General features: G+C 41.4%; 1 protein-coding gene across 4 annotated transcripts in view; it reads right to left on the bottom strand.

The window, feature by feature from the left end:
- The window catches only part of LOC137876517 (actin-binding LIM protein 3-like), a 41,442-nt gene that overhangs the window by 5,563 nt on the left and 19,507 nt on the right, over positions 1–16,372 (bottom strand). The window contains exons 5-17 of one of the 4 annotated variants that reach the window (XM_068716150.1): positions 15,001–15,127; positions 14,587–14,680; positions 14,043–14,130; positions 9,549–9,607; positions 8,345–8,425; positions 7,609–7,764; positions 7,396–7,425; positions 6,499–6,610; positions 6,148–6,252; positions 4,665–4,715; positions 2,246–2,383; positions 2,093–2,157; positions 1,590–1,731 (exon numbers count right to left, since the gene is read on the bottom strand). In XM_068716150.1, coding sequence (XP_068572251.1) covers positions 1,590–1,731; positions 2,093–2,157; positions 2,246–2,383; positions 4,665–4,715; positions 6,148–6,252; positions 6,499–6,610; positions 7,396–7,425; positions 7,609–7,764; positions 8,345–8,425; positions 9,549–9,607; positions 14,043–14,130; positions 14,587–14,680; positions 15,001–15,127 — 1,248 coding nt within the window. The remainder of the gene's footprint in view (positions 1–1,589; positions 1,732–2,092; positions 2,158–2,245; positions 2,384–4,664; positions 4,716–6,147; positions 6,253–6,498; positions 6,611–7,395; positions 7,426–7,608; positions 7,765–8,344; positions 8,426–9,548; positions 9,608–14,042; positions 14,131–14,586; positions 14,681–15,000; positions 15,128–16,372) is intronic. The other 3 variants (XM_068716147.1, XM_068716148.1, XM_068716149.1) reach the window with 3 other exon arrangements.

The following is a 16,372-nucleotide window of genomic DNA, read 5'->3' as shown; positions in this document are numbered from 1 at the left end:
CAGGTATTTTGTCATAAACCAAATTTCATGGCGATCCACCCAATAGTTTTTGAGATATATCAGTTCAAACCACATATATGAATGTGATGTTAGCACCAGAGGAAATGTCAGCTCATCACAAAAGTCAGGATTCATCCTCTGGGGACCACGAACGTATGTATAAAAATGTAATGGCAATTCATAGTTGTTGAGACATTTCAGTCAGAAGAGGTAGGCCAACTGACCACATTGTCATTGCATCCCTGGAATGAAGCAACATCCGTTAGTCAGTCAATTATTTAGTAGGAGTTCGAGGGATTTCTATTAAACTGAGGACATCCCATTTTGGAATTAGCCTCCTATGGAGAACAGATGAGCACACCCCTCTCAGTATTTTTCTAATCAGTATAATAACAGCAGACTCTATAAACCCAAAGTGATTACACAGCAATGAACACCCACATTATCAACACCTCTCTGTCGGACCTCCCTGAGCACATAGCTAATTTCCCTCTCTCTCCACCGCTCTCTGACCCCGATTCACCCCTTTGGCTTCATGTCATACATCTTCTCTGAAGCAGCTCCAAATTGCTTTAGCTCCTCACTCCCTCTCTCTTTTGAATTTAATTCACTCTCTATCTCGTTCGCTCTCTCTCAGGCTCTCCTGTTATAACACCCTCTCTTTTATTCCCATTTGACCTCCACCTAAACACTCTCTGTCTTTCTTTCTCTGAGTCTCTCCATCTTTGTCTCGCCCTTTGTCTCGCTGAATGCAATGAGGAATGGGATCAATGGGAGAGTTATTACAGAAGTGGGAAACTCCCCCGACTACAGCTTGCTCAGCATCACAATAAGACACACATTCATCCTCCTGTAAAGGTGACTACATTCATTTCCCTCTAACCTTCACCACAGCAGCCAAATCATCACCATTACACTAACTGAAACCTGATCCTAATTTCAGCCGTGAACCTAAACCACATTCTCGAAAGTCAGTGCTTTACAGATTATGTATACATTACGTTATTGACAACTGCTTTTCATAGCTGAGCCCACCATCGTTCTTTAGATCAGTTTTTAGCCATGCCAGTAGCATCGCTTTATGGAAGGCAACGTCCAACCCACCACTTTGGTCCAAACTGAAATTTCTCAACATCTATTTTTTTGTTGTTGCATGAATGTTGTAAAGACATGAAGCCTGCTGACATTTGGTTATCACCTGACTTTTCCTGTTGCTCCTCTAAGAGGTCTTGATAACTGTTGGATGGAACGCCATGAAATTTGTTTTATTGATCATTTTTATTTGTAATTTATTGTAATATCTGATCCCTTTCACTTTGTATTTACTTCCATCAATAGATACATGGTCAATTGGGAAGTACTTTAGTTTATGACCAAATGCCTGCAAAAATAAATATCATTCACATTGGCCTTAGCTACAGGCTACTTTGTATTTAGTGCTAATTAGCAAATGAGCAAGACACTGTCCCACACAGTCATGTGAAGTATGCAACATGTAGTAAATAGATTAAGTCTACAAAATCCAACCCTTACTGACAGATCTAGGAAATAACAAAAAAAAAAAGACAGACTCATAACCACAGACTTACAGCCATTGAGGGAGCCGTATCCCAGATTGTTCAGCGCCTCCCTGCTGCTACAGCGGGAACTGCGTCTGCTCCCCCACTGGTCATTGTCGTGACAAGCTGACCGCGCTTTCATCTCCTCCTTCAGGATCATCCTGCCAATTCCCTGTGGGGAGGGAGGGAGGGAGAGTAGAGGGGAGGAATAGAAGGATGGGTTAAATAAAGGAGCCAGAAAAGAAGGTGGGGAAATGGACAGATAGATGGAGCAATAAGGCTTAGTTGAGTGGGATGGATGCATGGGTCGATAGATGGTGGTGAAATAAAGCAGAATGAGACAAGGAAAGGTGATGGTTGTTGTTTGGACAGATAGAGGGATGAATATGAAATGATAGGAGAGAGGAGCATTTGTTTGTATCATGTCCAGCTGGTGAGGTTGGAAAGAAGCATTTAATTTACTAGCTCATTAAATATTAACACACACTTAAAATATATAAATGTAGAAGCACGAGATTATCTTCCTTTCTTACCTTGTTTATATTGTGATTCCATCCATCATCCTCTCCTCCGGACGAAAACCTCCTCACCCTGGAGACTAGAGAGAGAGGTGGGAAGAGTAAATACAGGGTTCTAAGCAGGTGTTTGCGCAGAAGTGTGTGTTTCGGAATGTGAGGGAGCTGTACCTTTTGGAGAGCCGGTATATGGGTAATAGTTGGAGTCTGGGTGATAAATGCCGTTACAGTTGGGGGTGGAAAGGCCACTGGAATTGAAGAGGTTTTCATTGGTCTTACTCTTATTGGCTGTTGGAGCGGCAGACATGTCTGAGGCAGAGACGATAAGAGAAAGAAAGAGAGATGAATCGCAGACTTCGCAATTTATGATCACAAAACCTTTTTTACCATTTAAGCTTTTCTAGTCTGATTCACATGCTTGAAATAACAAAACGGCACTGAGAAGGGAAAAGTCAACCATGGGGCAAGAATGCTGAAACATGTTTTGCTTCAACAAAAGTGGATTGGTTTGTTTGTTTATTGTTGGCCTCTGAAATGATTCACTGAGGTTTTCGTGTCTTTTTGCATGTGAGCGCGAGAGAAACAAGACGGCCAAAGTAGCGCATTTACTTACAGAGAGGGGAGGGCTCAGCAGGGGGGAGGAAGGGAGGAGGAGGAGGAGGCATCAAAAGCAAAGGGAACAGAGAACGGAAAGGAGGTCAGAGAAGATGCAATGGGATATGATGCACAACTTCCAGTAAGCAAGCAAAGTTGTCAAGTGTGACGATTTCCTTGTGAGGATGAAAGGACGCAATATCTTGGAGAAAATTGTTGAAGGGGTTTTGTGGCTTTTGTTAGACAGTGAAAAGAGCAAGTGGGTGACATATAACAAAGGCCATATTCAGATTGATGCTGTGAGTGCATGAATGTGACTTTTATTCTATGGACAGTTCGAACTTTCACTGGACACAAAAAAAAACAACGAAGCAAACCGTCCCCTATTTGTTTTTCAGGTCATCTAAAAAAAAAAATCTTTATTTAACATAGATGAATGCATTCATCAATGTTTCATGGGCAGATGCCATGCATACATGTCTCAGGCCGAGGCACCCCAATCCTGTTAATATTCTTACATTTAAAACAGATATGACAGAAGCATTAAAAGGAACCAAACAAAAAACTTAAAACCGTTCATCTGTAATGGTTTGTGCGCTACATTTGCTTTCTTTCTCAGTTGTTGCGTCTGGTAATGTAACCAAACACCTCCTCGAGTAGCTCTAAAAGCTACTAAAAGGTTTGTTTTTGAGCTGCAGCGAGCTTTGACTATGATACGTACATTGTGGTCCTAAATATACAGGATATATACCAGATTATGGAACTTTGCCTTAATATCAAAACTGCTTTAATAAATATATAAATGATTCGTGCTGTAAATTTAAATTCATCCACAGAGTCCAGATCATAGATTGCCTGCTCAGACTGAGGAGAGAGGTTTGTCAGCACTTTGTAGCTCAGCGTAAATCATCCAGAGGTGATTCTGAGGAACTGTAAGTCTGTTGGACCCACCATCTGAGCACTGATGGATCACCTACACACTCGGAGCATTTGGCGCCGCTTCTCTCAGTTTTACTTCCCCTTTTGAATCATCAACTGAATATGTAATCTTGCCTCTAATGTGGCTACAACCGCCCAACATCTTAGCTGGAGTTTAGTTTAGTTTTTAGTCAGGTCAGGTTACAGTAATGTTATTATTCTTCAGACGTGTGGTGAATGCCACAATCAAACCTTTTCTCTCCCTCAACTCTCGTGGGAGTTACCTGGTGATCGTACTGTACTTGGTGTTTAGGGCTATAACTAATATACTAATACTACTATTTGTGTCATCGCAAATTTAAATTTCTGTTTAAGCCACTTGGTTGCTTCTTTACTACACAGTTTGGACAATGTTTTGAGGTGTTTCTACTTGCAAACCCTTTATGCATTCACCTTAAAATAAGGTTACTCACAAATCCACTTAATTGAACAGTTTAATGCTTACTTATTGTTCCAGTACTCCAAGCACTCAGCAATAACTTGTAACTTTTACACAGCCGTCAAAAAGGCTGTTTTCGAGCTGAATTAACAGTTAGGTGACATTCTTCTTTCAATAAACGCTGACTTATTAGCTTTTACATACAACCGCAGTATATTTAAACACCAGCATAAAATCCAAAGATATTTCATCTTTAATTGTATAAAACAGAGAAAAGCAGCAAATCCTCACATTTGAGAAGCAGGATCCTGTGAATGGACAGTTTTCTTTTAAATTCAAATCAAAATGGTTTCAATCTGCTGGTCGGTAAACATACAACTTAAAAGTAGACATAATATTACAAACACAGTGGCTGCATCAAGCCAATTTGATTTCACTTTCTCTGACTACTTCTCTTTGGAGAACTGAATGTCATAAGAAGCACCAGATGTTAGATGTTATCTTTTCTCTAACAGATTCCTTAAGTCAGACAAAGAGAAGCTCGTTTCATACTGAGACGGTATTGACAAGTAACTGATTAACAGGTAGACCGCCTAGCAAAAGCTATAAAAAGCCCAACATTGTGAGGAATGGACTAACCTTTTCTTTTATAGATGGGGGGTTTCCTGTAGATGTTGGTTTCCTCAGAAGCTGAGAACAGAAGCAACAAGAGAATGAGTGTGGAGAGCAAAGGGAAGAGCGGAAGGAGAGGAATCTGGATTTCCTTAATAAACCCGTCCCTCCAAATTAGTTGTATACATTTACAGTCTCCTTAGCCATAAAGCTGACAGCACGGGTGATAAACCGCTACGGCAGCGACAGTGCCGTGCATCCAGGCTGATTAATACAGATTCACAGGCTTATTACTGGAAAGAGCAGCAGATGGCACAGGAATAAAGAAGAGGGAGGAGAGCAGTTGAAGGGTGGATAGAGGGCTGGATGGAGAGGCAGAGGAAAAGATAAAGGGGAAGAGAGAAATGACAGGAGCATGTGGTACCTTGTAGCTCTTGTTTGGTGGATTATTCTGTACAATCACTCAGCTAGAGTACAGGAAAAGCACTACAACAACACATTACAGTAAATTAAAAAAAACCAATTGGTGTCAGGGGCTGCAATTAAACAACTACAGCAAAAAAAAAAACGGACAAAAAATATTTCCAACTTCTGCACAATGTGCCACTAAATCTGCCAAAGTTTGCGGTCCGACTCCCAACGGGCTGTCCATGCTAAATTTGTAAGCACTCGTGATGCTGTGAGGCACTTTGTATAAAAGCATCGACCAAATACATTCTGCTCCGTGTTCAAAAGCATGAAGGGAGTGATGTCGCAGCGGCTGGCAAGGAATAACAGCCTGGGAGAGAGGGAACGTGCAGTGAGAAATAGACTAAAGGCAGGAGGAGGAAATGATGGAGGGAAACCAAATGCACAGCTTGCAGTGGAAAGTAAAGGCCTTTTAAAGCGAAGGGAACAAAGACGGAGTGAAATATTCAGGGAGGAGAGAGGCCTTAACTTGATAAAATGGAGGGTTGATGAAGTGTTTAAATAAAATTAACTGGTATTAGTTGTTACATTAAAGCACTCATACGAGAGCTCTACATCAGTAAGATAAATCAGACAGACTCCCCTGCGGGAGAACAATGGAATAAAGATAACTGCTGCGATTTCTACGGATGGATGATTTCATTTTCCTGAGACGGTGTGGAAAATTGAAAATCAAATCACGAATATTTTAATTATTAATGAATCTCTATAAAATATAAAGCAAAAAGGGGAAAAAAATAAAAAATACAGTCACAATTTCCCACAACCCAAAATTATTTATTTTCATTTTTTGTCAACAACTAACTTCAGCATTTATAATAATGCTGATAAAAATGTCATATTACCATGGTCAGGTTCAAGACTCCCTGGGAATGAGGTTGTATGTTAGGAGAGTATAGTGTTGATCTGGAGTCAGGATGTAGTTCAAGGTCTGGGCTCTCAGTATGAGTAAATATTTGGAGGGTGGGTCAGTTACGATCTGATGTGGGTAATTTCAGGTTAGTAAACAGGTCAGGGGTCAGCGTTACAGATCAGGGCCTACCTGGTACATGGAAATGCTTGGGGGCTTGGAAGGTGGTGGTGGTGGGTGTGGTACACCTGGGCTCAGGCTGACTGTAATAGGGTGAACTCCTGCCACTCTCACTGCCTACAACCAGCGCAGCCAATCACAGTGAGGGAAACCAAAGCATGAGCAACAGAATGGCCCACGTCTTCAAACAGACAGAAAGACAGATAACCTGAAGAATTACATGTATGTGAGCGTGGGACATGACACCCTGTTGCACCCACTCAAAGAGCTAGTCGGTCTTTCCAGTTAGGGACCTCATACTCTCTGTGTGCATGTGTGTGTGTGTGTGTGGTACATGTGTCTCTGCTTGAGTGGGCACATTACCGGGGATATAATAATGCAGTGGGGAGCCTCCGTGGCGACTGTGTGCAGGGGAATCAGTGAAAGCGGAGCTGGAGGAACGCCTCGTTCTCACCTCCAAACCATCCAAGAGATCCTGGATAAAGAGAGAGACACAGAGAGAGAGAGAGAGAGACAGAGAGAGAGACAGAAAGAGAGAGAGAGAGAGACAGAGAGAGAGAGAGAGAGAGAGAGAGAGAGACAGAAAGAGAGAGAGAGACAGAAAGAGAGAGAGGCTATCTTAGAGAATGTGCTTTCATTTACTAAATGCAGTATAGGAACCTACACAAGGATCTTTTCAAAACACAATTTTAATCATGTTGAGAGCAGTTAATTATTATAGAAGGTCCCTTCCTACACACACACACACACACACACACACATGCACGCACACACAAAGACCTTTAATTTGAAGCAGCTATACTTTAAAGGGACAGTTTGACATTGACTATACGCTCATTAACTTTTTTTTGCCAATAGTTAGATGAGCAATATCACCTCTGTATGCTATATGAAGCTGGAGCAGCTAGTAGCTGGTTAGCTGAGCTAAGCTGAGCTAAGCTGAGCATAAAGACTGAAAACAGAGGGGAAACAGCTAGCCTCGCTCTGTCCTAAAAGACAAACATCTACCAGCACTTCAAGACATTGTATCATATTTGTCTGATCGACACAAAGAACGGAAATGTGTAAAACTGTTTAATGGGGAATTTAATTCCAACACAACACATAAGGTAGGATATTGATGTGGCTCTAAAAGTGAATTGGTGGCCCGCTGTGACTGAACGCTTCCAACAGATAGTGTAACTTATCATGTTTGGCCCAAAGTACAGCTATTACTTTAAATTAAAACTCTGGAATAAAATTGTTGGCTGGACTACTTACATGAGAGTATGTTGATAAGGAGCCCAATGACTGGAGGTGAAGAGAAAAGGATATTTGTTATGATTATGACAACAAAAATGATTGGTCAATTTCCTTCCATCTGACTATTTGTCAGACAAAATGTAACTCAGAATAGCCCACTGTAACTTGCATGATTGATTGTGTGTGTGTGTGTGTGTGTGTGTGTGTGTGTGTGTGTGTGTGTGTGTGTACCTGTCCACAGCTGTATCGCTCCAGAGTGTCATCTGAGAGGTGTGTGTGTGCATGGTCGGCCTGATAAGGGATGATGTCAGGCCTCTGGATGTCATATATGGCTTTGACCCTGGGCAGAGCTGCAAGCTGCTTATAGTCCAAAACATCCGCTTTAGACTGGAAGAGAGAGAGAGAGAGAGAGAGAGAGAGAGAGAGAGAGAGAGAGAGAGAGAGAGAGAGAAGGGGGGGGAAATGGAAACAGAGGCTCAAATAAAACATTGTATAAAAATAAATTTTGTGCATACAAAAAGACATTCACAGGCAGGAATCAAAATGGAAAAACAGAAAATACAGAGAGGTGTGATGATAAACATAGACAGACAGTGGGTAGACTTACATATACTCACAGATACACAGAAAAAAAAGATAAAACAGACTGACGGGTGAGTAGGATACTTTAAATGACAATTTAAAAACAGCTTAAGACCAATCTCCCATCAGAAAGGTCATACAAAATGAATAAAAGGTTCTTAAATCGAGTGTAGACCCATAACTAAGGCTTTACGGTGCTGCAGACACCCCAGTATTAAAGCATGTGTGGACAGACGTGTGGCAAGACCGGAAAGGGATAGATGGGACACCGAAAGAGCTTTCTTTGTGCTTCTGTCACTGTCGGTTATATTTTGATTGAAAGATGTGACAGCTGAGGGCGTCACCACAGCATTGTTGGCATAACCATGGCGACGGCGGTACTCACACAGATGAGCCGGTGAGGGGAGCCGAGGAGAGGAGACGAGCCTGGAGGAGAAATGGACACCGTCTCAGAAGTGCGTCTCAGCTGGTAGGACAGATGTAAGAGAGTCAGAGCAAGTCTGAGGTCAAAGGGAAGTTAGTACAAACACAGCCGGTTCAACTACATGTAACGCATATAGATGTACAACAACAACAACAACGACGACGACAACATTACACCTATCTAAGTACTTGCTGTCAGGTGAGTCTTTCCCATGTAAAATCCTGCACACACACACGCTACACGATTGTCTTTAAGTCGTTGTGGTTTTCAAACTACATGACTGACCTGGGAAAAGGGGTCACACACTACGAAATCTGTCACTGGGAGGAATCCCTGGTGAGGTCTCCAAACTATGTTTTGTCAAGAAAACAAGTGAGAAGGGAAACGGGCGGAGTCATGCTTGTTGATGTTGTCGTTAGCACACATGTTCACATAACAGCCTGTTTTCACATGTCTTTACTATTTCCCTCACATAGATCAGCCACTGTGTTGTGTGTATTCATGCAAACATCCAACAGCTTTGGAGCAATAACAACTTTGGTCCGTGTTGCAAATAGAACGCATACAGTAAAGTTCCTCGGCCAGAGTTTACTCCAACCCGTGTCACGTGCTCTTATTGGCTGTAGCTGCCCGACAGACTCCCCAACAGGTACAGATATTTAGCACGCTAGTTATCTAGAATATGTCTGTGATGCGTCAGCGAGCCTCTCAGCTGGAGTCTCTGAACAGTTCACGAATGGCGCTCAAGCACCAATCATGTAGTAGGAACTGGGCATTAGCAACAGCAGTTTGTTATAAAAAATATTGGGTAAGACTTTATTTGAAATGTGTCATCAACTGCAAAAACCACCACTTATTGAGTGTTATTTGTCATAAAAAGTTACAAGTTGTACTTAGTAAAAAGAACAAAAACATTTTAGCTGAGACAGCAAACAGAGCCAGTCTCTTGCTCCCATAAAAGTGGCTAAGGCCTGAAACGCAAGATAAAAACAATATTGCATTACTCTGGAGAGCCTGGTCTTAGTTAGTTTCTTATAATGCAAAGAACATTTTTGCTTGTAAACCAAGAATGTGAAATTTCAGCCACAGAGAGAAACAAAGAGAGGGCAGAAACAGAAATAGAGAGAAATAGCAGGGGGTTGTGGGTATTTTGAGTATTGCTCACCCTCAGTTTTTTCTCCAGCCGAGCTGCTTCTTTACACATGGGGTGCCAAACCTCTGAACCTGCACACAAACACACACCATTTTAGCACAGTTTATTTTGTTTAGTGTGTGTGGGCAGCTGACATACAGTTTTATGGGATCCTATGAAGAGCAGATCAGCCTCCTTTAAGTGCATCAACATCAAAAAATACACACAGGAGGCAGCGCATGAGGCTGTGGAGGCAATTTGTCTGGTCTGAGGACAGAGGATGTAAGTCTTCTACTCTCCACACACAAATAAACATAGAGGAAGACAGAGACAGAGAGAGAGACACAGAGAGACAGAGACAGAGAGAGAGTGAAAGAGAGAGAGAGACGGACAGAGAGAGAGAGAGAGAGAGAAAAAAAACATCTCAAAAACTATTACATAGATTACCATGAAAGTCTGTTCAGACATTCATGGTCCTCAGATGATGAATCCTATCAACTGATCCACTGACTTTTCCTCTAGCGCCACCATAACTTCTACATTTGTGGTTTTGAGTCAAATCTCTCAACAACTATTGAACAACAACATATCTTAACTTTTCTTGTAGGATCATCAACAAGTCAACATTTCCTTTTGTCCAACACTTTTGGACAGAGGACTAAGGATTATCTTGATTAACCGGGTCATATTTTCTTGAAAGAGACATTGCTGTTGAATTTTTCAAATGTGTTTTCTTGGAGCTTTGAGCACCACAAGCCGAGTGTCATATAGTCCCATTATATTCGAGAGAAAGCCGACATCTCTACGGCTGATACCTCTAACACTTGGCAACTCATACCAAAAACTATCTAGATTGATAAAACGCATGACAGCTAAGTGGATAACATGTTTTTTAGATTTTAGGGTGAGTGCTAAACTAAGATTGTGATCATGGTAAACGTCATACTAGCAATACATCGTAATTTTAGCATTGACACTGTGAGTCTGTTAGCATGCTGACGTTAGCATTTAGCTCAAAGCACTAAAGGAGAATTAAGTTCTAACTAACTAAATGACTCAAAAGAGAAATACAGCCCAAATAATGGACCATTGTGTTAAAGAGACAGTGAGCAAAAAATAAAAAGACATAAAGAGAGGTATAAGTGGTGTAAAATCAAATATTCAATTTCCTTCACTTACGGTCTTATTATTTATTTTTTAATTCAGAAATGCTCATTTATTGCATATCCTGTGCATACACATATGTTTAACAGAACTACTGCTTTGACAGCATTGTGCTTTAACAGTCGACTCCCAAAAAAAAAGTTTTTTGAATTGAACTGAATTGAACAATAACAAGAGGTGGCCTAAATGAAGAGAGACAAAATAAACAAGAAAGAGGACATTTGACTTTCGAGATAAAGAGGGAATGAATGTTCGCTCTGAGATCATATTCATAATCATAAACCACTAATGTCAGGATGCTATATGCATGTGGAGCTGATAGTGATAATGACAGTAATATATCCCCTTTGAACACATACACACACACACACACACACACGCACACACACGCACACACACACACACACACACACACACACACATTTTCTCAGGCCTTGGGGCAACGCAGGAACCGAATGGACTCAGTTAGCTGATCATGACTCTAATATACAACTACTATCAACACCATAAATCTGACCTGCACACACAGATACACAGAGGCACAGCAACTACACACACACACATACACCCACACACAAAATCAATACTGTAGACAGGAACCATGCGTGGTGATTCAGTGCACCCCCGTCCCACCCACGCTCCTCAGCCCTGCTGCCGAACAGATGTATGGCCTTGGACTTGAGATCCTTTATCTCCTGGATGAGGAGAATCTAAACGGTGCAGAGAGAAGGAATTCAATCCGAAACAACAGCGCTGCACATCAGTTCCGAGAAAATTAGCTGCCTGAATTTCGTCTCAAATTATAATTCAAATGTATCCTTCTTGTTTTTTTCATTTAGGAATGAAGTCTCAGCTATGTTGAAACTTGAGACTTTTATTTTTTACTTTTATTAACTTTATGCAAAATGAGGTCAGTGGACAAAACTGTCCTCCTTATGTATATTCAAAGAGGATGAATGCAGCCTATGGAATCAAGGGAAGCAATATTGACATTTGTGCTTTGTCATTTGAAATTCTAATGCTATAAAGCAGCAGATATTTAAATGGCCTTAGGAGTTTTGCTTTCTGCTGAATCATGCTGCCATGAGAAACAGCATACACATCACACTAATGTTACCAGTCAGATATGTACAATGATTACTTCCATTCTTTTAACCTCCTGATGTCTGTTGCCCTTCTTTTGTTGTTTTTATTTAGACTTTATTGAGAGAGTAAGAAAAGAGGTAAAGATGCACTTAAGCTACGATCAGTTTCTACTTTACTCGGCCTGAAACTATTAATTTGAAAGAAAATGACCTGATAACAATTATGAGAATCAATGAGTGATCTGAATTCCGTCTTAAGTATAGAAATACATTTGGCATTGTTATGTTTGACATTTCTTTAGAATGAAAATAAGCAATTATACAACATCAGTTTGGGCTCTGGTGACTTGATAATGAGCGTGAATCATTATTCTTTATATTTTACAATCAATTAGTGGATCAATGATGACAAAACATTCAGGTTGCAGTCCGAAACCTGCAGGAGTAAAGCATGAGAGTCAAAATTTTAACCACCTGAGCGAAACCTACCATGACCTGCTACCAAAGTTGTGGCAAAATTGTTGAGAATCCACTGGAGGTGTGACCATTATTTGGACTGAGTGAACTGGAGTTTATAGAACATATATAGCTTCATTGGATGTTTGTAAAATGCTGAATAATGAAAACACAACTGAGAAAACATTTATCCCTTTTTAGAATTTAAATTAAACATTCATAGTTACTTCATTAAATAGTTCTCCACCCCCGACCTACAACACACACACACACACACACACACACACACACACACACACACACACACACACACACACACACACACACACACACCACTTGTCATTCCAGACGTGTATCAAGAGATTGATTGCATGTGTGTGCGCATGTGTTGTGCGTGCGTGTGTTGTAATCTAGTGTGTCTCATGAGGGTGATTGCTCAGCCGTCCAGCATGTCTGAAGTCATCAAAAGGAGTGAATGTAACCTTGGGGCAGCTCTCCGGAGCTCAGCAGACAAGCAAACACACCTGCATTCATATGCAGACACACAAATGTGCAAACATGTTTTCAAGCAGATTCACTGGCACGCAAGCTTGCATATATTTCTGGGCATAGATTAATACACACCCGGACTTCAGTTACAATATGTAAATTCTTACTTTTACTGTTGGTTGTGAGCAGGTGAGTAGCAGAATGTCAATGAGGTGAAAGAGGAGGTGTCAACCTGTGTGGACGACTCTGTGTTACCACGTTATGGTACAGTAGCTCTACCTTTAATCTGGATTCAGCTCAGCAGGCTAAATCACCTGTGTATGTACTATTTTAATTTCTTTTTTACATTTCCCCCTTATCTTAAGGAAACATTTGTGCTCTTATTGTCATGTGTGGCCTGTTTGCACAACCATATCTCCTTCAGTACAGTATGTTCATTTGCATTAACATCATGTTTTCAGAGAAATGCTGCTCATTTTTCTTCCACATATCAGACATTTTGACATTGTACTTATCTGCACAATGTTCACAGCCAACATTTTCCCTTATTCCTCTAATACAAGCATGTATTTAAGCTTAACTGTGGTTGAGGTATGGCTAAAATTAAGGCCAGGGCACTTAATGATGGCGTTTAATCATAGTTTTGCAAATTATATGTAGCTCCATATGAATATTATGGCCGACATTACGGTGCATTTCCTCCTAAAAAGTAATTGCTAATGCAAAACAGCTGCTCTCAGAGTAATTTGTAGGATATTTGATTGGTTATTAAGCAAAACGCATATAAATGCAAGTTTGTTCCACATGGTCAAGAAGGTTTGCCAGTTCCTCATGTCAACCTACATGAATGCATGAATAAGCTTATTACCTTTAATTACTATTATCTAATTTGTAAAAACAGAAGCTCCTGGATGATTCAATTTAAACTTCCGGCGAAGTCGGTTTCATTCGGATTAATTCTGTCAGGAGCGACGCAGAGTAATGGACACAGCAGAGGCGAAGGTTGAGTGGTAATTGACTCCAACCTTTGAGCGTACAAAGAAAACATGGGCTAGGGGAAGGTGTGTGCATGTGTGTGTCTTTACCATTGAGTGTGGTAAAGAGTGGTATATGTGAGATCAATAAGCTATATAACGGTGCTTTGTCAAAAGCAGTCACTTATCAGGTGGCCATATATTCTACAGCTCTCTAACTCTTTGACACACACACACACACACACACACACACACACACACACACACACTGGCCATTTGGATACTATCAGGGTTCATCTAATTCAATTTCTATGCCTGTAAGCTGTATATATGCACTATTTGTTTTACATATATTGTACCTGTAAGGTACATTTCCTCTCCTTCCAGGAACATCATGTGACAGCGGGCACACCTGGCACAGCTTGGGTGGTATCGCTTCCCTCCAGCCTAGAGGAGAACAGGAAAGGAAAGGAAAAGTGAGAGGAAATAAATAAGGCAGAGAGAGAGAGCGAGAGCGGATGACACAAATGAGGAAACCAGAACAAAGTGTGGTGGTAAGAAATGGAGAAAAAGAACAAGGAATGAAGAGAGAGGAGAGGCGCGATAAGAAATAGAATAAAAAAAACAGGAATGAATAGGGGTAGAGGAGATGGGAGAGTGCTGCTTTGTTGGTTTTGCAAAGCTGCTTCGTCATCAGTCAACACTTTTAAAGAGGGACAGCTGCGTTTTTTCGCAGCTTTTCATAGACGGACACACACACACACACACACACACACATACTGGCATACAGGCACACAAACCTACACTTTCCTCCACAGAGATGAAAAATATGCACATTCTCCCTCTTGTTCCCATCTGTCTTTAGCATGACACACATATCCTCACGTGGAAACGTGCACTCACCTCAAGTACTCTGCCGCTGATGTACCTGTTACAGCTGTCACACCTGATCCCAAACTGAGTGTGGTAGTCAGTCTCACAGTAAGGTATCCCATCCCTGACGGGGTAAAACATCCTGTAACACATTGCTTTTTGATGCAAGATTGAGCTACATGAATCAACCGGAGCAAAAACAAAGATTTTTCATTGTGACTTCCGAGTAATACTGTGTCTAGTTGATTAAAAGACAAATAAATAACGGATATACACAGGTGATGGCGAAAAAGAAATCCTACTTTTCCATGACTTGCCACGATAAGAGTGCTCCAAGTAGCTTTCTTAAAGTGGATAGCTTCAGATATGAAAGAGAAAATATTTGGTATTGGCTCAAACATAACTACAGTAGAGACTGTACATATGGGGGATCAAGCCACCTACTTGCTGATGTACTCTCCAGTGAGCGCACAGCCGCACGTTCGGCATTTAAAGCAACTGACGTGCCACTGTCTCTCCAGAGCCAGCAGAGACTGACCCTGTTTGATCTCCTCGCCACAGCCGGCACAGTCTAGAGGAGCGGAGAGGAGACACAGGAAATGCAGCAATGAACACAAAAAAGAAGATAAGCTCAGCTTCAACATTCTGAGCTTCCACTCAGTCCTCTGCCAACCTCTCATCCCTTCTCTCCTTCTTCCTCTCTCCTCCTCGTCCCTATTTCCTGTCGTTATAGTCACGCTGTCTTTGCCAGATGGAGCTACAAGAACCAGGCTACAAGACCACCTGGAGCAGCAGGCCACCTTTTGTGTGGGTGCGTGTGTGTGGGTGTGTAGCTGCAGGGGATGTGGCTATATGTTTTACAGCGTTCAGCAGGTGGACAGTGGACCTCTTCTGGGTTGGTTTTTTTTCACCTGTAGGGGAGCAAACGGTCTTACATGCTGGATGGATCAGTTAGATGTAGGTCATTTCAATTAAATATCTGTAGGCTACATAAAATGATGGCCACAGATGATCCTTGCTACTAAATGGCCAGCAGCTATGCATTATTTTTAGGTATTGCACAGCTCAGGTGTAGCAGCTTTATTCCATCACACTGCTATTAAAGGATAATGCTGGTCACATGTTATATTTGTCTTAGAGACCGAAACAAACAATGAATTGTCTCTGCAACTAGAGCCTGATTATTCTTCTGTGCCAGTCGGCAATGGTCCGAAAAACTCACAGTACACGGGATGTACTGCAGTTTTTTAATACAAATGAAACTTGAAAGATCTTTTTCTTTCTGTGCTGTAACTCGAGATCGATCTGGGTTTTGCGATCAAGACCGCAACTGCAGGGATGTCACTAAATGTGTCATCTGATTTATTTGTTACAATCAGTACTGTGAGTGCTCATAGAAAACAAAGGAAAAGACCCACAGAAAACAAAGGAAAAGACCCACAGAAAAAGACCCACAAAAGACCCACGTTTTCCGCTCTGCAATACCTTTTGATTATTTTATTGCATTTCATCTCATGGTACGCTTACATACACACACACACACACACACACACACACACACACACACACACACACACACACACACACACACACACACACACACACACACACACACACACACAACACACACACACACACACTCTGTGGGTGTTTGTATGGGAATGTGGATCTTTCAGATCTTGACTCAGTCTCGCTCGGCCTTGGTCTTGGTCCCAACCCCTCAAAGTCTTGATCTTTTCTTGGTCATGACTCAAAATGTGAACTGAATTGATTGCTGGCAAGTAGCTATAGTACCACAGACACTTTCAAAAATAAC

This window comes from Cebidichthys violaceus, unplaced genomic scaffold (assembly GCF_023349555.1).
Source record: "Cebidichthys violaceus isolate CVI_PGR_0920_01 unplaced genomic scaffold, fCebVio1.0.p SCAF_20, whole genome shotgun sequence".
In the NCBI taxonomy this organism is placed as follows: domain Eukaryota; kingdom Metazoa; phylum Chordata; class Actinopteri; order Perciformes; family Stichaeidae; genus Cebidichthys; species Cebidichthys violaceus.
Note: the sequence above shows the minus strand (reverse complement) of the source record. Positions and strands in the feature narration are given on the sequence as shown.